We start from the raw sequence: 25,019 nt of genomic DNA on the forward strand, positions 1-25,019 counted from the left end.
CATTGTTCACTCGGGTCTCTCAGTCCTGAAAGAACAAAGTGTGTAGGACCACTATTACACCCCACGGTCTAGGGGAAGGAAACACACACGTTAACCGGGCATAATAATAAGAAAATGGGTTGTGGTTTTGGAATCCCAGCACCGAATCACTCCGGTCGATAATCAAACACACCACCAACTATAAGTAAATATACATTTATTAAATAATCATACATAAGAGGGCGAGCATCTCGTCAGGGTGTCCAAATGCCAACATAACAAACAAAACAAACCTAAAAAGAAAGATACACTAAATAACCTAATTAAAGCAAAAGAAAATACATTTAACTAACCTAACTACCTAACATAAACAAAACCCAAACAAGTTTCAAGATAAATAGCAGGACACCCTTACGGTGTCCCAGAGCGGTGATAGTTTTGTTTACATGCCCAAACATCAAACAACACAATTAAACATTGATCATCGGCCGGAGGAGGGATCCAGGAGCTCCCTGTCGAGTGCAGACGGCGTCCTTTTATCATCCACGCTTCAGCTGGATAACCAATAACGATCATCCACCCAATCATTGGTAAACCTATCAGAGAAAGGCTAGAGAAGAGGAAAGGAGAGAAAGAAAACACGGCACGGCAATACAAGTGCAAGACACAGGTCGTAACAACCACAGACTCAAAATCAAACGACTGGTTCTGCTATGTGGCTTATGGATTTCCAACGCAAAAAATGGACAAATTAAGAAAAAATGTTCTCCATTTCTTTTAACAGAACTCTATATACTTAATAGGTAAGTTTGTATATTTTACATGTACATGAACCACATTCATTAAGTATGGATGCATACATGCAATTACATGCATTTGAACATGCAAACGTTCAATATTGCCAAAAGATTTTTGGTCTTTATTTTGTCAACACAATGCCTAGGTTAATCTGAAATTGGTTAGGAAAATGAATTATGCATTGGAAAAACCTTAAGGACATTATTCTAAACGTGAACTTTAAGCTTTGCAAATGAACCTCATGCCAGAGAGGCGGCATACTGTGGCCACCTCTGACAGCATCAGCCAATCAAAACACTGTAACTGAAAGGTACATATTTGTAATTCCCTTCCTGTCAGGAGAATTTTAAAGTTTCTCTCTGAGCCAGAGAGTTGTTCTAGTTTTCTGGACTGTTTCAGGATTCGGGTTCCAGGGTTCTAGTTTTCACGGCAGTTTCAGTTCCTGGTTTTAGTCCCAAGAGTTTCCAGTTCCAAGATGCACTAAGCTGAAGGAACTAGCACTTCTCTCTCCGTCTAAAAGAGAGAAACAAAGAAGTTCTGTAAGAAGGGATTTTGGAGAGTTTGGAAATAACAGCATTAAAGAACACAACACACGTGTCTCGTGGACCCCCTATAGAATTCAACCAATCAGATAACTTCAAAACTCCTGAATTGTTTCCAGATATGTGTGCCATATGCATTAGATGTTGCACACACAACGTCTGAGGCTGAGACTAGCTGCCCAGTAGTAAAATTTAAAATGAGGTAATGACATACTACCATTGCATTTGGAGGTTTTCTTTACATAGGCAGGGGAATGCTTACCATTCCAAAAAAACGTAGAGGTAACCGAGTACAAAGATTTACACACACACACACACACACACACACACACACACACACACACAAAAAAAAAACGTCAAGGGAATTAATAAAAGCAGACACTGAAAAAGATACAGAAGTTTAGGGAGCACCAGCTCCTTTTACTGGAATTAAAGCGGCGCCCAATGAGAGAAATTTTTAAAAAGGGATTTTTTTAGAAAGATCTTTCTTAATCTGTTAAAAAAGCATGCGAAAATTACTTTTAAAAATGGTGCTTACAATGCTTACAATGGTGAGTGATACATACTCACAGATAATTTAACTTATTTTTGACTAGGTTCAATGGTTTGTTGGAATACTGATCGCAGTTATCTGATAGCACAAATGTCAAAAGCCCCTACTGGCTTCATTTCCCTCTAAACAAATTACTTACAACAAAAACAACAACAACAACAATAACTCACGGCTCACTGCCGTATCCTTCAGGAAGCAGACCAACAGACACACTCACCACAACCAGAGCAACCGTATATCCAATCACACACAGGAATCCACTGCTAAGCACCTCCCTCTTTTTGGAGCTGGGGTGTAATCCTGAAAGCAAGGTTAACTTACCGTCATGCAGTTGATTAACCCAAACCTTGCTCACTCGAGGAATGCTGGTTCCCAAAAAACGAGTCCAGACGTAAGTTCAGACAACTCAGAGTATGTCAGAAACGGTGAACTGCATTTAAAGAGATGGTACTTTTAATGCCTTTTTTAACATTAGAATTATTTATTTATATTTTTAATATTGAGTATTTTTGTATTTGTGTTTTGGTTTTATCAATTGTATGCACTGAATTATTAAGTGGTGGATGTGTGAAACATAATTCCGTTTTTCTTCTGTGTGGCCCATAGGAAAAAATGACAATAAAAGGAATCTGAATATCAAGCATGAACACACAAGACAGAGGGACAAACCGATGATTCACCATGGAAACAGACGCAAAAAAAAAAAAACCTAACTTAATAAGTAATCTTTATTCAATAAGAATAAGGATTATATTTTTTTCTTGATGCGAGTTATGAGATAACAATAAAATAAATAAATATATTTAAATTGCATTAAAATTTAAACTTATTTTTTATTCAAATTCTTTAGAATTAATATATAATATTGTACTATAACTGAAACAAATTTGGTTACATTAATAGATATATAACACAGATCTGAATACCTCTTAAGGAAACTAACCCTGGAAAATGAGCTGCTCTGGAGAAGGTTATAGTCAGAGTGAGTTGCCATGATTACATACATACCCTGAAAGTTACCTCCGTTTTTGGAACCGATAGTTGAGGTTTATTATTTTATTATTGTTATTTTATTATTATGCTTTCTGGAAAACACCCCAGATCTGTGATAGGTTCCTCACACAGATGAAGAGCAGCACAGCTTCAATGGACATCCACACAAAGCTGGAGAGAAAGAGGAAGTGCAGACCTGATATCATGGCACACAACACCTGGAGAGCATAAGAGACGGTTATGATGATTCTCAGTGAGGCTGTGCTGAGCTGTAGGGCTCATTCATCATTCTCACCTGCTCACGGCGTATGAGGCTCAGGAACTGTTGTGTGAGCAGGAACAGAAGGTGAGCCAACAGCAGACTCACACAGAGGTTGATTCGAGCCACATTATTCACTCCAGGACTCCACTGACAAAGGGCAAAGGTCAACAGGGCCAAACTGAAGAACACCAGCCCCACGATCACACACACCAAATTCAACAGGTCCATCAGTGATTCGCTCTGAGAAAACATGTCAGAGTACATGAGTGCCAAATCTGTGCTCTTCTTCAATGGTCTCTATAAATGTTCTCGTACCTCTGGTGGGCGGCTGGTTTGCATGATGAGAGCGAATGTCGACAGATGAACACAGGAACACACAGTGAAGCTGCTGTTGGTCTCTAAAACAGAACAACCATCTACAATCCACTCGCTGATATTCCAGTACACACAGGACAGAGAACCGCTGGGGTCGAACTCCTGCAAAAAGAAGAAAGAACATGCAGAAAATATTACAACACTGAATATTAGATGTTTTCAGATGTTCATCAGTTCTCAGGCTGGACAAAAACTCATTTCCGTCTCTCACTCTGATGTGTCTGAGGGTGAAGTTGACTGGTTTGGTGAGTTTAGTGTTGGTGGTTTTGGGAAGAGTAGCTGAGATCACAGTGGACATCATGGTTTTAATCGTGTCATTTGATGTGTTGAAGAAGTCAGGCTTCAGTAGATTCTCCATTGTGTTATAACTCATGAAAGCCACAGCAGCTGATCCTGTGTGACAGAAACAGAAGCTTCCACGCAATAGAATACAATGTTTATGCAAAAATTAAGCCAATGTGGTTTAGTGGTAATAGTATGACATATCTTTCCATGATTGTTTAATTCTACAAAAACATTTCACATTCTTGTTTCATTGCTGTTCTTGGCGATCCCGATGAGATCAATGTCCAAAGAATAATTTGTCGTCTCAAGTCGAGGGATTTCATCTAAGGTGACCTGTGGTCCAACCATGAAGACTTCAACCTCTGATTAAAAACAAACAGACAGTTATGTGCTATATTCATTTAATCATTTATATTTATGTTTTTTTTTAAATTATTATTAATGTTCAATTTACAAACAAATAAAATGACTATTTACTGGGTTTCATTTCTGAGGCCTATTGCGCAAAACTAGGATAAGGGATTAAGCCGGGATATCTTGGTGATCCTGGCTCAATTTATCTGTTATCCGGTTGCACTAAAGCTGGATAGGTTGACAGTATCAGGCTCCAGACCAGGCTAAATTTCAGGATTTATTTAATCTCATTCCTTATGTCAGTCAGCAGTCACCACAAAAAGAAACCAATTGTTATTCCACTACCCACTGTACATTGTTATCACATATAACACTGTCATTATTAAAATGTTTGTGATCATTAATCATTTTGGACAAATTATGATTTTCAGATGATGTTGCTATAATTAGATAATTTACAGTTTCCCATTGACTATAAGGCTATGTATATAAATGATAGAATATTAGGGAAATAGAGGGAAAAAAAGAAAATTCACAGACTTTGAGAATCTAGTCATAATATTGTAACCTGTTGTTTTAGAGGAGGACAGTTGTTAAAATGACAGCTGTGGGGCATTTAGTGGAATTGTTCTTCAGTATGCTTTCACAAACAAGGACCTACTTAATCTTTTTGAACATCAGCATCACATTGACATACAATGCAAAAAAAAAATTTTTTTGGTCTCCATCTGAAGATTTTCTAGTGACTGATCTATTTTTTTTACGTTATATGTCTTGCTGTTGGGCCTAGAGCCTGTAAAAAAGTTTATATATATAGGTATCAGGACTATAAAAAGAATATGCATCTTTTCCGCAGAAAGAACCAGCCTCATAAATGTATGACTTTTTCCTTCTTTCTCAGTGTGGCCCTCATACTCTGGCCTATAAATACACATTCCATATAAATATAAAAACACAAAGTGTAACATTATTGTCACAGACACGCCAGGCTCCCACATCACAGCTTCACCATGCACACCCTCACCTGAATACTAATCACCCGCACCTGCAGTCAATCACCATCACAATCACCACCAGCACAAAAGACACACACACACACACACACACACACACACACACACACACACACACCCACACCCACACACCCACCCACCCACACCCACACCCACACCCACCCACCCACACCTACCTTCAGTCACTGTCCGGTCTCGTTTGCACTAGGTACATTTCTCCTGCTGCCAAACCAAATGACTCCTTCGGTGCGAGTTCCATTCTCCTACGCCTTCTTCCATGTCTCCAACGATCTCCTTCTAGTGATGGCCAAATGAGGCTTCCTGAACCACTGAGGCTTTCCAGCCCATTGGTTCACCAAAAGGTTCATTTACCTGAAGCCTCATGAAACAGTGTGCTCCCTAGTGACACCTGCTGTCCAAAGCAATGCATCGCACACAAATCTATTCATCCCGAACAACCAAACTGTCGGGCACACCCTTTTGCTATTGCCTGTGTATTAATAAATTATATTATACAGAATATATAAATTATACAGAATAATATTTTACTCTGCTTGTATTAACCTATATACACACAACTCACACAAACACACAACTTTGTGTTCAACTATTCAGTAGATCTTTAGGTTAGTGATGACAGTGAATGCCCAGAATGATTGTAAATAAATTATTGTGAGTGTTGTGCTGATTGGGAGTGGAATAGTGCAGTGCTTATGGGACTGGAATTGTGGAACAGCAAACTGCAACAGGGATGGGAAAAGCTTTCCCTAATACAGTCTAGTCTTATATTAATATTATTATTAATAATAATAGCAATAATACATATAATAATAACACTACTAGGCTACTAATATAGGCTATATATATATATATATATATATATATATATATATATATATATATATATATATATATATATATATAATTACGTTGTATAGGTATTACACCTAGATATAGGCTAATTTACTCTAATAATCTACTTAACTATGTATAATTTACTCTAATAATCTACTAAACTAAGTATAATGTAATATAATATATAATACAAGCTATGATATATAATGATATCGCTACATACAATCAACACCTCAACACCAATGCAAATGCCAACTGCAAACCCCACAAGAGGCGCGAGGTTTCGAACCACTTTTGTCCGAAAGCGATACTCAGAATGAAGCAATGACGTATTCAACAGAAAACGAGGCCTCGTTTGTCATCGTCACGTGATTTTCACGGAAACGATACAAGCCTCGAATCGGGGCTTCATCTGGAACGCCCCTTTTTGCTCGACACAAGCTCCGGAGCATCGCTTCAGATGTCCCATCACAATCTCCTTCATCGCGTGCGTGTGTGTGTGTGTGTGTGTGTGTGTGTGTGTGTGTGTGTGTGTGTGTGTGTGTGTGTGTCCAGTGTGCTCCAGCGTTCCTTCCCTCGCCTCTCCTTCATTGTGTGGATTCCTCGCCTGTCACTTCTAGTCTCCATGATCCCATCTCACGTCACCACTCTCAAAGTCAACATTCAGATACTCCTGGTTGCTCAATAAACTGTTTGTCATTTACCATCTTTGTCTCCGTAGCTTCTGTACCATAACAGAAGACCGGACCACAACCGTGAGCACCAGGATGAGCAATTCAGACCCCTTTCAAGAACTGGTGGATGCTGTGCGTCGAGAACTATCCTCCACCACACCATCACCGGCACCCGCACTCACTTCCGCACCCACCGGCACCACTTCTTCGGCACTCCAATACGCCAGTCCCATGGCCAAGCCAGTGCCCTTCTCTGGTTTGCTGGAGGACTGCAATGGATTTCTTCTACAATGCTCACTGGTCCTGGAGATGCAACTGCAGCTGTATCCCGACAATCGCTTCCAGGTAGCCTTTATCGTTTCTCAATTAAATGGAAAAGCCTTACGTTGGGCGGAAACGTTATATGCTCAGAATACCCCGATCTTACAATCAAGGTCTAGTTACGTTGCTCACTTCAAGGATGTGCAAGTGTTCCATTAGTCCTCCTCGTTCCTTGGTGAGTGTAATCCAGCCTTCAGAAAATGAGAGTCAACCATTAACCATTATTGTGAACCTTATCACTGCCGATGTTTCCCTGCCAGTCTCTGCCCTACACAGCAAAAACTCCAGTGTTAAATTAACTCTCCTCAGAGTTTATTTGGCTCCACACTCAAGAGTGTTAAAAGTAACTCTGAAGAAGTGTTAAAGGTAATGAGATAATTAAGAGATTAATTAAGTGATGATTGGCCATTAGTGATGAACACCTGATGATAACAAGCAGAATCACTGAAGGAAAGAGTCACCATTATGGAGATCAGTGTTTGCTTTAGTTGGGCTCTTGACCCTTGACTTTTTAACATTAGTTATTTTTTCTTTAGCTGTGTGTTTGGAACACACATTTTGGGAAAGAAAGCACAGAGAAAATCTGTTCAGGAGTTGATCATTCATAATCATCATTTAGTGACTGGATCAACTAATATGATTCTGAGACATTTTTCTAGCTATTAGGGTCATGCGTTGATTTTACATTATTACTTAAAACAGCTCTGTGAAGTTAATAGGGTCAGATTCTGCACAAAAAAGATTTCAAACTACTCTGTTGCATTAGACACTCACAGACATCAAGAATCAGTGTATGAATCTCAACAATGGTGACAAACAGCATATCAGATACACAGATCAACTCTGAACATCACAAAACAAGCTACTAAAAAGTCACACAAAACAGCAAAAAGAAAATGGTGAGAATAGAAAGAAATCACTAAATCAGTTCATCTTATAATTTATGCATGCTGCAATGCATGCTGGGAGCCATGGGCGAGTTTTGATTGGTGCACCCAGAATGCAGTGCAAAAGCTTTTTGATGGCCACCATTGTTCAGATTCATACGCTGATTATTGATGTCTCTGTGTGGCTGAATGACAGATATTGAAACCTTTTTTTTTTTAAGACTAAAATATTTTTTTACAATTCCTCTGATTATATTGTAAACACCAGGTCGTATGCTGTAGAATCACAGAGCTGCTATAATCAATAAAGTAAACCTAACTCAAAGATTAGGCTCTAAATGACATCAGTGATTCAGCTCATGATGATTATGTCAAAACATAACCATCAACACTTGGTTACATTTTCTCTGCACTTGTATGGCTGCTTTTAATCAGCCAGGCAAAAACTAATGTTATAAAGTCCATAAAGAGCCCAACTAAAGCAAACACTGATCTCCATAATGGTGACCTAAAAATGGTGACTCTTTCCTTCAGTGATTCTGCTTATCATAATCAGGTGTCATCACTAATGGTCAATCATCACTTAAATAATCTCTTAATTATCTCATTAGCTTTAACACTTCTTCAGAGTTACTTTTAACACTCTTGAGGTTGGAGCCAAATAAACTCTGAGGAGAGTTCATTTAACACTGGAGTTTTTGCTGTGTACTCGACTCCGGTTCCGCAGGGAACTTCATCTCAGGCGCCCTCTGCCGTCAGCTGCACCTCAAGACAACTCACACTCCGTCCCGCTACCAGGTCGAATCCATCACGGGAAGACCGTTGAGTCGAAGACAAGTACGATCCATTGCCGGTCCCGTTCAACTTCAAGTCAGAGTCTTGCACATTGAGCTCATACATCTACTGGTTCTGGAGGATTCCACCGCTCCATTCTAGGGCGCCCATGGCTCGAACAACATGATCCCGTCATCTCTTGGAAGTCCGGTAAGGTACTCAAGTGGGGTGAAAGTTGTTTCTCTCATTGCTTGTCTACTCTACCTGTTCCGTCCAGGTCCTGTTCGTCCAAGATTCCAGTGTTTGCCACTTCTATTTAGAGTTCCATTGAGCAATGATCGGTGGATATCCCGTCCTGTTACTCCCCCTTCCGGGATGTCTTTTGTCCTCACCAGGCTTCTAATGAGAACTGGTGCCTGCTCACACATTGTCTTACTGTTTTAGCAGTGAAAAAGACTTGTGCTTAAGTTTTAGTCAGGGCCTTTACCATTCTGCAGAATGTTCTTATTTGATTTTGACTTGCTGCCATGCCCGTTTTGGCCCGGTCATGGTTAATCTACATCACACACAAAAAGAGACACTTTCTTTATCACACAAAAATATTCAATGGAGTCAGTGAGCAAGCGACCTTGGGTCCTTTGAAAGGCGCTATATAAAAGAAAGTGATTATTATTATTTTAGGCTCATCGATTTATTCAATTCAATTGTAATTTATAGGCTATAGTGTGATGGAGTTACTTTACACAATTTCACTCATATCTGCATTCCATTTCAATAAAAAATTTAACTGTTTCATAATCAGAGTAAAACTGCGTTTTTGGAGGTGTGAATGAACTATTTGGATTGCAATTGTGATGTTTCAGCGTAGCGGTGAGTGTGTAATTGCGCTCTAGTTGCCATGGTGAATCAGTGACTCTGTGATCGGTGAGTGTGTAATTGTGCTCTAGTTGCCATGGTGAATCAGTGACACTGTGATCAGTGAGTGTGTAATTGTGCTCTAGTTGCCACGGTGAATCAGTGACTCTGTGATCCGCAAGTGTGTAATTGTGCTCTAGTTGCCATGGTGAATCAGTGACTCTGTGATCCGTAAGTGTGTAATTGTGCTCTAGTTGCTATGGTGAATCAGTGACTCTGTGATTGGTGAGTGTGTAATTGCGCTCTAGTTGCCATGGTGAATCAGTGACTCTGTGATCCGTAAGTGTGTAATTGTGCTCTAGTTGCTATGGTGAATCTGTGAATTTGTGATCGGTGAGTGTGTAATTGTGCTCTAGTTGCCATGGTGAATCAGTGACTCTGTGATCGGTGGTGGGTCTGTTTAAGTGAGCTGTGAGCGCGTACCTATCCAGGATTGGTTTCACCTGGCTTGATGAATCCGTGACTGCTCATGGCTTGGTCTTTGTGCAACCATTTAAGCCTGAACACCCTTGTTTTGGATTTATTGAGCTAAGCTCAGTCATTAATCCTGGATTTCTTAATTATACTTTTGTGCAATAGGGCTCTGGTGTAGTTTGAACCCTTCAGGCTAACTGAATAAATGTAAATATAAGCAAAAATACATTTTAGGGTTAATTAACTGTTGGTTCATCTGGAGGTCAAAGGTTAGTTCTTACAGCACACTGAACACTCAAGAACTGTTTCCAGCTGTTGTTGCTTCCAAATCCAAATGTCCAAGCTATCCTTTAATTCCCCAAAACTGCATGTTTTTCAGGACACAGCCTGTTAATCTGGCATATAATTTGACAAGCTTCTACCAGATGATGAATGGCCTAGAAATCTAGACGCAACTTAGCGGCAGCAAATCAAATTTTTCCACGAGTGTCGTCTAGTAACTCCCAATACACTTCTGAGCTGTAAATGCAAAACTCTGGTCGGGCCAATCACATCGTGTATAGAGTCGGTGGACGGGGCTTAACATAATGACAGCTGAGTTGTGACGGTTCTGCGTGCTACTAGTAAACAAAGAAACTGGCAAACTGCGCCCTTGTGAATCAGCTTTGGCCACGACTCTGGAAGACTTGGAGTTAAGCTTTTCTCTGAGAAAAGAACAAAGACGGCACTGAAGTCATTCTTAAAAAGGGAAGATGTGTTCGGAGTTTTGCTGACCAGATACGGTGTAAATTTAATCTTTTAACAAGCTCCGCTTCACGTTGCTTTGGGTGGTTGTAGTGCAATCCAATTGCGTACAATGGGAGTTTGAAAGACAACCGTTTATCCCGCCCCTCGGATTGAAATGTCAAAGGTGAGTTTCGAGACCAAACATCTTGATGTGGGTCTGGCTTGTCAGGCTAGATCAGAGGTCTTCAACCCTACTCCTGGGGACTAGAGGAGTGGATTTTCAAACCTGACAGTGGAGTGGATTTTCAAACCTCTCCCGTCCCACTCCCATAAAAAAATCCCGTCCCATCCCAATCCCACGAAAAAACTGGGGGAAATTCCCGTCCCAATCCCAGAAGAATAACTCCCGTTCCCTCACAATCCTGTGTTGTGTTTTTTGGGGCGGAATCTGTTACAGTAAAAAAAAAAAAAATGAAATTAAAAAAAATATATATAAATGTTGAATAAAAACCCAAAATGTCATTTTTGTTAATGATGGCTTTCAGTTCAATATAATAATGATGCCCACACATTAAATTCCACATAAATAATTTATGCAAAGACGCGCATAAATGTCCTAAGTGGCTTATGCGTATTCACGCCTTCTTTTTGGTTACTTCAGACTGCCCTAAAATATCGGTGAGCACAACTCAGGTATCATTTTCCAACAATATTATTATTGGTTGGCATTGGCCACCAACTGTTACGGGTGTGGAGCACGTCATTCACTTAACCAGCCACACCAAAGCAAACAGCAGAGCATAGAGACAGGGCTACTAGAATTGAGTTCAAAATTAAAACCTATAGTTAATTTATATATACAGTATATTTGTATAGATGGTATCATCCTGGTCCCGCCCACTCCCGGTAAAAAAAAAAATTGGTAATGCTTTAGATTACAGCCCGGAAAGTACTGCATAATTAAAGTGAATTTACAGCATAACTTTCGGTAATTATAGTGTAACTATAAAGTAAGCGTGTGTAGGTATAAGGGAACAATATGTAATATTCGGGGAATAAAGGGGTACTATCAGGAAAATTAACAAATGATTTATACTGTAAGTATTTTTTAATTAAGGGGTAATTATCCGTGTAGTTACGGGGTAAGTATGAATGTGCAGGCTTTAATTTAAAGTGGCTCTTGTTCCCCTCTTGTTTCATGTAGTTACAGGGTAAGTACAATAAAAACACATACACAATCTGATATCTACATATCTGATATAACAATGCAATGTGACAAGTAAACAACACGAGATCACACGTGCGTCAGACCGGAGTTCTCGCGCGAGACTTGGAATTGTTATTAAAAATGATAAACTGCACAAAGTTTGCTTCAAATTGTGTGTGCGCTCATATGTGGAGAAAAAGAAAAAAGATTATGGTGGAAGAAATTGTTGGAGAGACAGAGGGAGCCAGGATTGTGTTCTGCAAAGACAGTTTGAGGTAAATAAATAATTTTTGTAATGTGCTGCTGCTTCGACTGGACGTGCAAATGTTTGGGCTTTGTTTCTGTTTGATAGAATTGTAAATATATCTATTATAATAATGATATTCTGCTCTATTACTCTTCTCTGAACCTCCCGCTGCCCTGTATCTCACTCTCTCATTGGCGGTCGGTCATCGCAGATGTAATTTTCAGTCAAAACACAGTTCACACAGCAGGAGTTTCAATCGCCGACAGGTTCAGATATTTAGCATGCCAAATATCTCACGGCTGTCGGCGGCTCATCGGCGATTCTCTCTGATCGCGTCTTTGATTATTCTCACTGCGTGATTGTCACTTGCGTGGACGAGCACCGATTTGCCGATGATCTCCGGCTTTTGTCTGCGATTTCACAAAACCTGTCGGCGTCTCAAAATCGGGAAAAAAATCGGGCAGTGTGAACTAGGCTTAAAGGACCGAGAAACACAAGAACTACAACTGACTTCAGCCACAGCCTTAGATGAAATCAACTGAGAAGACATTAAATGAACAGAGGTTTAGATGGTGAATTTTATTCAAAGTGGTCACCATTATGGAGATCAGTGTTTCCTTTAGTTAGGCAGTTTGACTTATGTCACTTTGTAACAGTGTTTACTGAAATACATTATTTGTTGCAAAAGAAACCATAAACAAAAATGGTTGTGGTATATTTGTAAAATAAAGAAAATAAAATTGGTTACTTATTAGATTTTTTATTTCAATATATTGTGAAAAAAATAAATACACACACACAAATATGCAGTTATATGCCAAGAGCCAGAATCTAAGCTTCTTCTTTTTTTTGCACAGGCCTATCTAAAGGGTTAATGGCGCCACCTGGTGATCAACGGTAACAATTACAATTTGGCCTCTTCCCAAGTAAGAATGCATGATCGGGGGAATCACGTCTTGTTAGACACCATTTAGCTGGTTCAGGTGTGTTTATGTGGGTTGGAGCTAAACTCTGCAGGACAGTGGCCCTCCAGGACCGAGTTTGGAGACCCCTGCCTTAAATATTAATAAGCCTATGTGTGAACTGATATTAGGCTAATATTGTAGATCTACCGCTGTGTTGGGTTTTGCTGAATGCAATGCGGAAGCAGCAAGATAATTCTATAATGGGTAGTGAACTCGTATTTAAAGGTGTCATGAACTGGCTTTTTTATATTTTTATAATGTTGTCTGAGGTCAACTAATGATGTTTGTGTGGTTTTTACATTTAAAAACATCATAACCCCATCATACATTAGCCTACCAGGTGTGACAAATGTAGAGATGGTGTTAACACTGCCAGTGTCTGAAAGATTGGATGAATAGTGATTAATGAACAGAAACACAAATATCATGATTGTTGAAAGAGCTCATGTGAATATTATTACCTGCACAGTATGCTGAATAACAGACAGTTGGACTAACCAGCTCATAGACATAATAATTGCTTGGACAGGCTTTCTTGTCTATTACAACAAAAAAGAGATTTGCCCAATTTTTCTTCTCTCCTAAAATGTCTTTGCTGGGTGATCAATTGGATAGCGCTACAACCAACCAGAGCTAGTTGACAGATTGAACTTTCGCCGTATCTGGTCGGCGAAACTCCGAACACATCTTCCCTTCTTAAGAATGACTTTAGTGCCGTTCTTTGTTCTTTTCTCAAAGGAAAGCTTAACTCCAAGTCTTCCAGAGTCATGGTCAAAACTGATTCGAAAGACCGCCGTTCACCAGTTTCTGTGTTTACTAGAACCACGCAAGCGCAACTCGGCCGTCATTATGTTAAGCCCCGCCCACCGACTCTATACATGATGTGATTGGCCTGACCAGAGTTTGGCGTTTACATCTCAGAAGTGTATTGAGAGTTGCTAGACTGGCGGCAGATTAGATTTGCTGCCGCTAGGGTGGGTCTAGATTTCTAGGCTACAAGTGCTCTGGAGTTGTTCACAAAGTTTAATTCTTAACAATCTAAAAGTCCTGACCTGGTCAGAGCTCAAATCATATACTATAAACTATATACTATAAATAAGCTATAAATACACACAAATAAGTTATAGCTACACAACTGCAACTACACACACCATGTTTTTGACATATAGACTGATGAGGATCATTAAGAGGAGAAAGATCTTACCTGATATAAGTAGACATACAGTGATCCTAACCTGACACATCTGACTGCTAAAAAAAAAGTTTCACGAGTTTGTGTGCCCATATAATCTTAGTGAAAGTGGTAAACAGATTTGGCTTGCTCTCTGCTATAGAGGGGCTCAGAGAGGATATTCTACCCGAGCTCCGATTGCCCCCCTATAACAGGCAAAATTGAATGAATAAAATAATGAATGAATGAGTCAATTATATAGCGCTTTCATATGTACTACTGTACCCCCAAAGCGCTTTACACTCGTGTCAGGGATCTCTCCTCAACCACCACCAGTGTGCTGTACAAAATTGTACAAAAGGAGGAGCAGGGGAGGAGGAAACTGAAAAGGGGAAGAGGTAGGCTGCTGGTTTTATACCTTGGTATTAATTGAAAGATTAGATGGGCATACTCTTCCTGAAAATACGTTTAATAACTTCACTTCGGTTCAGTTGTTTAGAGAGAAATTATCAGTCCTATTAAATAATACAGATACAAATACAAAATTCAAAAACTAATTTATACATTAAAAAACACATCCATATCCTTGTCAGTGCTTTAGTAAATCCCCGTGTTAAATTAACACTGCTCATCGTTCAAATGTACGGTGGCCCAGTAGTTCAGCCTTACTAAATTAAAACACAACACAACGGAATCGCCACAACACAACGGAAACAAGGCACAACACAACGGAATCAACACAACACAATGGAAACAAGGCACGACACAACGGAAACAAGGCACAACACAACGGAATCGCCACAACATAACGGAAACAAGGCACAACACAACGGAATCAACACAACACAACAGAAACAAGCCACAACACAACGGAAACAAGCCACAACACAACGGAAACAAGCCACAACACAACGGAATCGCCACAACACAACAGAAACAAGCCACAACACAACGGAAACAAGCCACAACACAACGGAAACAAGCCACAACACAACGGAATCGCCACAACACAACAGAAACAAGCCACAACACAACGGAAACAAGGCACAACACAACGGAAACAAGCCACAACATAACGGAAACAAGCCACAACACAACGGAATCGCCACAACACAACAGAAACAAGCCACAACACAACGGAAACAAGCCACAACACAACGGAAACAAGCCACAACACAACGGAATCGCCACAACACAACAGAAACAAGCCACAACACAACGGAAACAAGGCACAACACAACGGAATCGCCACAACACAACGGAATCGCCACAACACAACGGAATCGCCACAACACAACGGAATCGCCACAACACAACGGAAACAAGGCACAACACAACGGAATCAACACAACACAACGGAATCAACACAACACAACGGAAACAAGGCACAACACAACGGAAACAAGGCACAACACAACGGAATCGCCACAACACAATGGAATCAACACAACACAACGGAAACAAGGCACAACACAACGGAAACAAGGCACAACACAACGGAATCGCCACAACACAACAGAAACAAGGCACAACACAACAGAAACAAGCCACAACACAACGGAATTGCCACAACACAACAGAAACAAGCCACAACACAACGGAATCACCACAACACAGCGGAAACAAGGCACAACACAACGGAAACAAGGCACAACAGAACGGAATCGCCACAACATAACGGAAACAAGGCACAACACAACGAAAACAAGGCACAACACAACGGAATCGCCACAACATAACGGAAACAAGGCACAACACAACAGAAACAAGCCACAACACAACGGAATTGCCACAACACAACAGAAACAAGCCACAACACAACGGAATCGCCACAACACAGCGGAAACAAGGCACAACACAATGGAAACAAGGCACAACATAACGGAAACAAGGCACAACACCACAGAAACACCACAACACAACGGAAACAAGGCACAACACAACGGAATCGCCACAACACAATGGAATCAACACAACACAACGGAAACAAGGCACAACACAACGGAAACAAGGCACAACACAACGGAATCGCCACAACACAACAGAAACAAGGCACAACACAACAGAAACAAGCCACAACACAACGGAATTGCCACAACACAACAGAAACAAGCCACAACACAACGGAATCACCACAACACAGCGGAAACAAGGCACAACACAACGGAAACAAGGCACAACAGAACGGAATCGCCACAACATAACGGAAACAAGGCACAACACAACGAAAACAAGGCACAACACAACGGAATCGCCACAACATAACGGAAACAAGGCACAACACAACAGAAACAAGCCACAACACAACGGAATTGCCACAACACAACAGAAACAAGCCACAACACAACGGAATCGCCACAACACAGCGGAAACAAGGCACAACACAATGGAAACAAGGCACAACATAACGGAAACAAGGCACAACACCACAGAAACACCACAACACAGCGGAAACAAGGCACAACACAACAGAAACACTACAACACAACGGAATCGCCACAACACAGCGGAAACAAGCCACAACACAACGGAATCGCCACAACACAACAGAAACAAGCCACAACACAACGGAATCGCCACAACACAACGAAATCGCCACAACACATCGAAATCGCCACAACTCAACGGAATCGCCACAACACAACGGAATCGCCACAACACAACAGAAACAAGCCACAACACAACGGAATCGCCACAACACAACGGAATCACCACAACACAACGAAATCGCCACAACACATCGAAATCGCCACAACTCAACGGAATCGCCACAACACAACGGAATCACCACAACACAACAGAAACAAGCCACAACACAACAGAAACAAGCCACAACACAACGGAATCGCCACAACACAACAGAATCGCCACAACACAACGGAATCACCACAACACAACAGAAACAAGCCACAACACATCGAAATTGCCACAACTCAACGGAATCGCCACAACATATATAATATCAAATCAAAATCATCTACAGGCATTATAGCTGCATATTTATACTCGAAAACGCTTTTAAATGCTGCAGATTAAAAAAATATTCTTAAACGTTTAAAATGTATTATTATTATTATTATTATTATTATGAAAAGTACATTCAAATGTAGGCCTACAATAATAATATATTTCTGTCATAATTTCTAGTTCAACCAAACCTTTATTTTGACGGGCTGTAGTAAATACTTGTTTCAGAGTGTATTTGACTATGTTTTTTATTCAAATAGTACTTGAGTGTGTAGTGACGAAACGGCGCTGCTCATTCACACACAGACAGAACAAGCAATTTCTTTATATAGCATGTATAAATAGTGTTTTGTCCTTCAATATTCACAGACCATGTTGTAATTTGATTTATTGTACAGCTTTACTTTCGAGTTATTCATTCATCCGTCCATTTGTGTGTTGTACACATCTGTGTTATACTGTAAATTCAATTGCCATGACTGGATTCTGGGATTCCCTCTGCGTCACAGAAATAATTCGGCCTTAAGTTATAAACATACCTTTATCTGCACTGGGGCATGTGTTCCCCGACACGCTCACTGTGTTTCCTCCTTTTGCAGCCACTTTGCATCCACATTTTTGTGCAAATTGGATATCCTCCAGGAAAACCACACATTATTATTTTTCCTTTTCTATATTCAAAGTATTTCCATATTAGCCAGGGACTCGCGGTGACGTTTCGCTTTCAGCTGGGTCTGCATCACTGACGTCTGTCTTGTCCGTGTACATCTTTTTGGCATTTTTGCAAGTTTGTTCTCCCGGCCCTCACTGCAGTCCTTTCTGGAGTGAAATCAACTGAAAATACATCAAATCTCTCTTATTAAAAAGCAGACTGTCATTTATCTACATTTCTTTTTGCGAATTAACAGGTTTAGATGTTGATGTTTTATTGAAAAAGTTTGGTCACCATTATGGAGATCAGTGTTTCCTTTAGTTGGGCAGTTTGACTCTTGGCTTTTTATACAAGTTTGTGTTTTTGTAACAGTGTTAACCAAGCACATCATTTGCAAATCTATGTAAATGTCATATGCTTGGAATAATAAGAATAAAATAAAATCATATTTCATTTAATAATCGGAAATTATGAATTATTTAAATCTCCTGTAAAAAAAAAAATAATTAAAATTATTATGTAATTTTAAAAATGTGGAAATAAGTTAATACAATGCTGCAAATCGAACCTATATGTTACTGCTGTGATAACGGCTCGTTTTTTTTTCTCTTTCTCTCTTGAGCGGTGATGAAAGATTATTCTTGTGAATATTTTCCAGCATTTCAGTAATAAAAGTGCAGGGTTTAAATTCATCTGCAACGAAGTGCAAAGATACGGTGTTCCACAGGGGTCAAAAAGGATACAAACTGTGAATTTTGAAGCGATCTCTTCTTGAAAACTCAGAGCTGTGGATTCGGATGGTAATTAAATCACCACACGACCGTTGGTGTTTGTCTAAAAACACTAGGTAATTCGGCCGGGATTTTTACGCAGGTTGTGGGAGAAAAACACTGACATTCTAAAAATAATAATAATCACTGACTTGCCCCTGTCAATGATGAAAATACCTTACGACCCCACGAGCAGTGTTGCCAAGTCCGTGGTTTTCCCGCGGAATTGGGCTACTTTAACAAGGTTGTCACGTGCTGTTTTTCATGTCCACGGGTTGAAGTAAGTACAATTATGTTATATTTAGCGCCGGAAATACTCATTTTAGGAGGGTACCCTGGCAAAAAACATAGATTTTACCCTATGGAATGCATTTTTTTTTTTTACCAGGGAACCCCTAAAAACGCGATTGGGCTTGTTTTGGGCTAGTTTTGAGTCTGCAATTGGGCGGGTTTTGTTGTGAAAACCTGGCAACCCTGCCCACGAGAAACAAACCACCCGAATAGGGCTGTGGCTGAAGTCAGTTGTAGTTCTTGTGTTTCTCTGTTCTTTAGTAATTCTGTTCATTATCATCAGGTGTCTTCAAAAATCAAACAATCATCACTCAACTAATCACTTAAGTATTTCAATAACACTGCTTCGGTGTTACTTTAACACCATGCTGGTGGTTCCCATATGAACACTGGGCTGTGTTAATTCAACACCAGGGGATGAAAGGATGTGTTGAGTTTCCCAGCAATGTTTGCATACGAATCCTCTTTAGCCCTATTCGGACGGTAATTGTTTCTCGTGGGGTCATAAGGTATTTTCATAATTTAAAGAGGCGAGTCTTTGATTTTATTGCCATCCGAATCCAGAATGTCAGTGTTTTTCTCCCACCATCCGCATAAAAATCCCCGGCCGAATTACCTACTGTTTTGGTGGCATGCAAAGGTATTTTTACAGACATCCACATGAGAATCGTCTCGGTTACGTATGTAACCCTCGTTCCCTGAAGGAGGGAACGGAGACGTACGTCAGAACTGAACCGACGAATGGGATCTTACTTTAGAGACCAATCCTACTTTGAGCATCTAACAACGAGCCAATGAAATTTGGCATGCGATCACGCATTCCACGCTCCGCCCCGCAGCGCGGGTATAAAACAGGAAGTGGAATGGTAGATCAGCGCTTTTCCTGCTGAGGAGCCGAGAGGTGACCGGACTCCTAGCGGAAGCACAGCATCTTGCGACGGGACATACGTCTCCGTTCCCTCCTTCAGGGAACGAGGGTTACATACGTAACCGAGACATTCCCTTTCAGTCGGTCATGTTCGACGTACGTCAGAACTGAACCGACGAATGGGATCCCTATGGAAAACGCCAGGATGCTGGCCCTTCCAGCGTCCTGCTTGAGCGCACTGCACCGTCTAGTATGGTACGGAAGTCAGGGCTCCAAGCAGGGAGTACAGTAACGGGCACTTAACGCTCCTGGCCACTGGGGGCGAGGATGCGGGAAGATACCGGCTCTACACGTAAGCTATAGAATCTAGCAAACGTGTTAGGTGTCGCCCAGCCCGCAGCTCTACATATGTCTGTCAGCGAGGCGCCTTGAGCCAGCGCCCAGGAAGAAGCAACACTCCTAGTGCCGAACGGGCAAGGCACGTCTTGGGACTGGTAAGCCAAGACTATAGCATCTACTATCCAGAGGGCTAACCTCTGCTTGGAGACAGCCTTTCCCTTCTGCTGGCCTCCGTAACAGATGAAGAGTTGCTCTGAGGTCCGAGGGCTCTGGGTCCGGTCAACGTAAGCGCGAAGAGCGCGGACCGGACACAACAGAGCCAGGGCTGGGTCTGCCTCCTCCGAAGGCAGCGCTTGCAGGTTCACTACCTGGTCCCGGAAGGGAGTGGTAGGAACCTTGGGCACATATCCGGGCCGGGTTCTCAGGACAACATGAGAGTTACCGGGCCCGAATTCTAGGCACGATTCGTTGACCGAAAGTGCATGCAGGTCCCCTACCCTCTTGATCGAGGCCAATGCCGTCAGGAGCACTGTCTTCATCGACAAGATCTTAAGCTCACAAGACGTCAAAGGCTCGAATGGGGGGCTCTGAGCACTAGAGCCAAGTCCCAAGAGGGTACCGAGGTAGGACGAGGAGGATTTAGTCTCCTCGCACCTCTGAGGAACCTGACGATTAGGTCGTGCTTCTCCACGGACTTACCTTCTACTACATCATGGTACGCTGCTATCGCAGAAGCATATACCTTGAGGGTGGAGGGAGACAGCCTTCTCTCCAACCCATCTTGCAGGAAGGAAAGCACGACACTAATCGGACACCTTCGGCACACCACTCAACGAACAGGTTCCACTTCAGAGCATAGAGGCACCTCGTAGAGGGGGCTCTAGCTGAAGCGATGGTATCTACAACAGCTTGTGGTAGTCCATCTAGAACCTCCGCGTCCCGTCCAGGGACCAGACATGAAGATTCCAGAGCTCTGGACGCGGGTGCCATAGCGTGGCCTGTCAATGAGAAAGAAGGTCCTTACTCAGGGGAATCGGCCAAGGAGGGGCTGTCGCGAGGAGTGTAAGTTCTGGGAACCAGGTCCGGTTGGGCCAATACGGCGCAAATAACAAGACCCGCTCCTCGTCCTCCCTGAATTTGCACAGAGTCTGTGCAAGAAGGCTCACTGGGGGAAACGCATACTTGCGTAGGTCCCGGGGCCAGCTGTGCGCCAGTGCATCTGTGCCGAGGGTGCCCCTGGTCAGGGAATAGTACCACTGGCAATGGGTCGAGTCCGGAGAGGCAAACAGGTCTACCTGTGCGGCTCCGAACTGGTCCCATATCAGCTGGACCGCCTGGGTGTGGAGCCGCCACTCTCCCGGAGGTGTCGGCTGACGAGAGAGCTCGTCGGCTGTCTGGTTCAGCGCACCAGGGACATGAATGGCCTGAAGCGACCTCAGCTGCTTCTGACTCCACAGGAGGAGGTGGCGGGCGAGTTGGAGCAGACGACGGGAGCGTAGACCACCCTGATGGTTGATGTACGCAACGGCCGTAGTGCTGTCCGTACAGACCAGTACATGCTTGCCACGCAGCGGCCCCTTGAGGCGGCGGAGTGCCAAGTGTACTGCCAGTAACTCGAGGCAATTGATGTGCCAATGCAATTGCGGCCCGTACACATACCAGCAACTGCATGCCCGTTGTACGTGGCCCCCCAGCCGGTGGCGGAGGCATCCGTGAATAGTACAGCATGCCTGGACACTTGTTCTAGGGGCACCCCGGCCCTGAGAAACGAAGTGTTGGACCACGGGCTGAAGGTTTGGCGGCAGTAAGGAGTCACTGGGACCCGGTACTGACCGCTCTGCCACGCCCACCTCGGGACTCGGCCATTGAGCCAGCGTTGAAGCGGTCTCATATGAAGGAATCCGAGCGGCGTGACCGCGGCTGCAGATGCCATATGCCCCAGGAGCCTCTGAAAGAATTTTTCAATGGCACCACAGACGTTTCAATTTCAATGGCACCACAGACGTGCCCGGGGTGGGGCAGCGAAGCGGAGTACTCTGGCCCGACTCGGGAGGCCCGGAGGCGGCCCGGAGTGTTGCCTGAGCACTCCTGGTTTGGGCAGAGAGTGGGTGAGAAGGCCCGGAGGCGTCCTCGGAGCCCACTCTGCTGCCCACTGCCCAGAGGCAGGAAAGTGAAGCACTCAGCCCTGACCCGGGAGGCCCGTGGGCGGCCCGGAGTGTTGACTGAGTGCTCACGAGAGAGGCAGTATGTGGGTGAGAAGGCCCGGGGGCGTCCTCGACAACTGCCCCCTGGCGACGCGAGGGTAGGAAAGGAGTGACAAGGCCCGTGGGCGTCGCACACTGCCAACCTGACCCTCTTGGGGCCCAGAGAGAGAGGAAATTGCTCTTTTGGTGAAAATGTGGGTACCGCTGGACTCCGGAGAGCCAGCGGCAGAGATGTATTGACCAGTGTGACCCCCCCGGTCCTCCTCCCAGACCAGAGCAGCTCCTCTTCTCCCTGGGCTGCCCGTCTCAGGGCTGCTTCCCCTTGCGCTTGCCGGCCAGCTTCGCGGGACCCTGGACGGGTTGGGCGGCCCCCTTGCGTCCGGCACCCTGCTTCGCGGGTGGAGGCTGCTGCTTGGGCTTGGCAGGGGCGGAGGCGGACGGCGGGGGACGCCCTCGGTGACGAGCAGACTGGGGAGCTGCCCGGGCGGCTGGGTGGAGGCAGCAGCGGGCCGCCAGGGCAGGATGTTCTTAATGGCCTCCGTCTGCTTCTTGGCCACCGAGAACTGCTGGGCAAAGTCCTCGATGGCGTTGCCGAAGAGGCCGGCCTGACAGACAGGGGCGTTCAAAAACCGAACCTTGTCCGAATCCCGCATGTCTGTCAGGTTCAGCCACAGGTGGCGTTCCTTGTCCACCAGAGTTGACATCGCCCGACCCAGGGAGCGTGCAGTGATGCGTGGGAGGTCAGCACGCCCTTCCGGAAGCTCCACCGGCACAGTGGAGGGGGGAGGGGCCGAGGAGCCATGAGACCCGTCGGGTTTGCCCTGACCGTCACCCTCAGGTCCCCACCAAGGTCATCAGCCAAAGTACCAGCCCTCTGCTTTGCAGCTGGAGGACCGCTAGATCGGGGGATGCACGATGGCGCTCCACCTCTTCTGAGGTACTGGAGACGGGACCGCAACACTGCGATGGACATATTCCCGCAATGGGAACATGACTCATCCACAAACGCAGCCTCAGCGTGCTGTGCGCCCAGACACGTGAGACAACGAACGTGCCCGTCAAGCGGAGACAGAAATCGACCACACCCAGAAACACACGGTTTGAATGACATCTTGAAAAAGACGCAGGGTCAAACCGTGTTGCTCTTTTGTGAATGGAAAGCTGCTCTTTTAGTGTGCTGAAGCACTCAGGGAGATGACCGCGGCTCCACACAGTTCGTTCTGCAAGCCTGTGTGAGCTCTCAGTGATGTGTATTTGTGTGTGTGTGTGTAACGCCCAGCGAACAAACAGTTTGTATGGGAAACGCTCAGAATATTAGAATATTATAACAATCTGAATATTGTTAATACCAACATCAACTCAGATGAGTATTTAACATTTAATTTCATCAGAAAACATTTACTAAACTTGGTCTACCATAGACATAGTCTGCAAACACATACCTAGTTTGCACACGATCATAAGAGAGAGAGAGAAAGGGAAATTCCCATCTGCTCAATTTCCCACGCATATGTTGTAGACCCATAAGCTACACATTGCCTCAGCAAATGTGAGATCTGAGCCGCAATCTGTTAGCCTGACAAGCCAGACCCACATCAAGATGTTTAGTCTGGAAACTCCCCATTGACAGCTCAATCCGAGGGGCGGATAAACGGCTGTCTTTCAAACTCCCTCTGCACGGGATAGGATAGCGCTACAACCAACCAGAGCAACGAAGGTGAAGCAGAGCTCGTTGACAGATTAAACATTCGCCGTATCCGGTCAGCAAAACTCCGAACACATCTTCCCTTTTTAAGAATGACTTCAGTGCCGCTCTTTGTTCTTTGTTCAGAGTCGCGGTCAAAACTGATTCGAAAGACCGCCGTTCGCCAGTTTCTGTGTTTACTAGAAGCATGCAATCGCAACTCTGCCGTCATTATGTTAAGCCCGCCCACCGACTCTATATACAATGTGATTGGACCGTCAAGAGTTTGGCATTTACAGCTCAGAAGGGTATTGAGAGCTGCTAGACGACACTCGCGGGCAGATTAGATTTGCGTCTAGATTTCTAGGCTAGCGATCTGTAGCAATCAGATTCTTATTGTAGATGTAGACCCATAATCTACACTCTGCCTCGACAAACGCGAGATCAGAGCCAAGGACCTTTGTTGACTTTCTCCCCTCGAGAAGAAAGCCAACAGGAGCAGATACTCTCGATAGTGCATGTTGCACGTCGGGAATTTTATGAATGGACACTGTCAGCTCCTTTTTACTAGACCGTGCAGCATTCGCCACTCCAAACAAACAACACATTAATCGTGTGTATCCCCACTCGTAATGAAGCGAGGGCAGGGAGGAACACACGATCAAAAATGCTGTCTGCTCGCCATTATATCTCCTGTCTATATGCATTTCTTATGCTCGTTAATTTTTTGGAAAACAACAATAAATAGACAGAGACCGTTTCACACAGAGAGCTTGTGAAGACATCAGAAGCTGACATCGTTTGGGTCAGGGGTGCTTTATAGTTTCCTGGTTAATGATGTCACCCACCTGTGACGTCCCATCACGCCATTGGACGGATTTCACGAGTGCTTCCTGACACAGTCACACAGAGGCGTTCTCGCAGCCTTACGCCG

General features: G+C 43.5%; 1 protein-coding gene across 1 annotated transcript; it reads right to left on the reverse strand.

Moving 5' to 3' along the window:
• Positions 1–503: 503 nt before the first annotated feature.
• Positions 504–23,374, reverse strand: LOC137073752 (adhesion G protein-coupled receptor E1-like). The gene is made up of 9 exons (XM_067442461.1): positions 23,114–23,374; positions 22,604–23,006; positions 4,026–4,149; positions 3,714–3,915; positions 3,443–3,604; positions 3,161–3,367; positions 2,969–3,083; positions 2,043–2,172; positions 504–1,290 (listed from the first exon to the last, which is right to left on the reverse strand). The coding sequence occupies exons 1-9, from the start codon at positions 23,372–23,374 to the stop codon at positions 1,272–1,274; spliced, it is 1,623 nt and encodes a 540-aa protein (XP_067298562.1). The 3' UTR covers positions 504–1,271.
• Between the last annotated feature and the right edge of the window lie 1,645 nt (positions 23,375–25,019).

This window comes from Pseudorasbora parva, chromosome 4, assembly GCF_024679245.1.
Source record: "Pseudorasbora parva isolate DD20220531a chromosome 4, ASM2467924v1, whole genome shotgun sequence".
Lineage (NCBI taxonomy): Eukaryota > Metazoa > Chordata > Actinopteri > Cypriniformes > Gobionidae > Pseudorasbora > Pseudorasbora parva.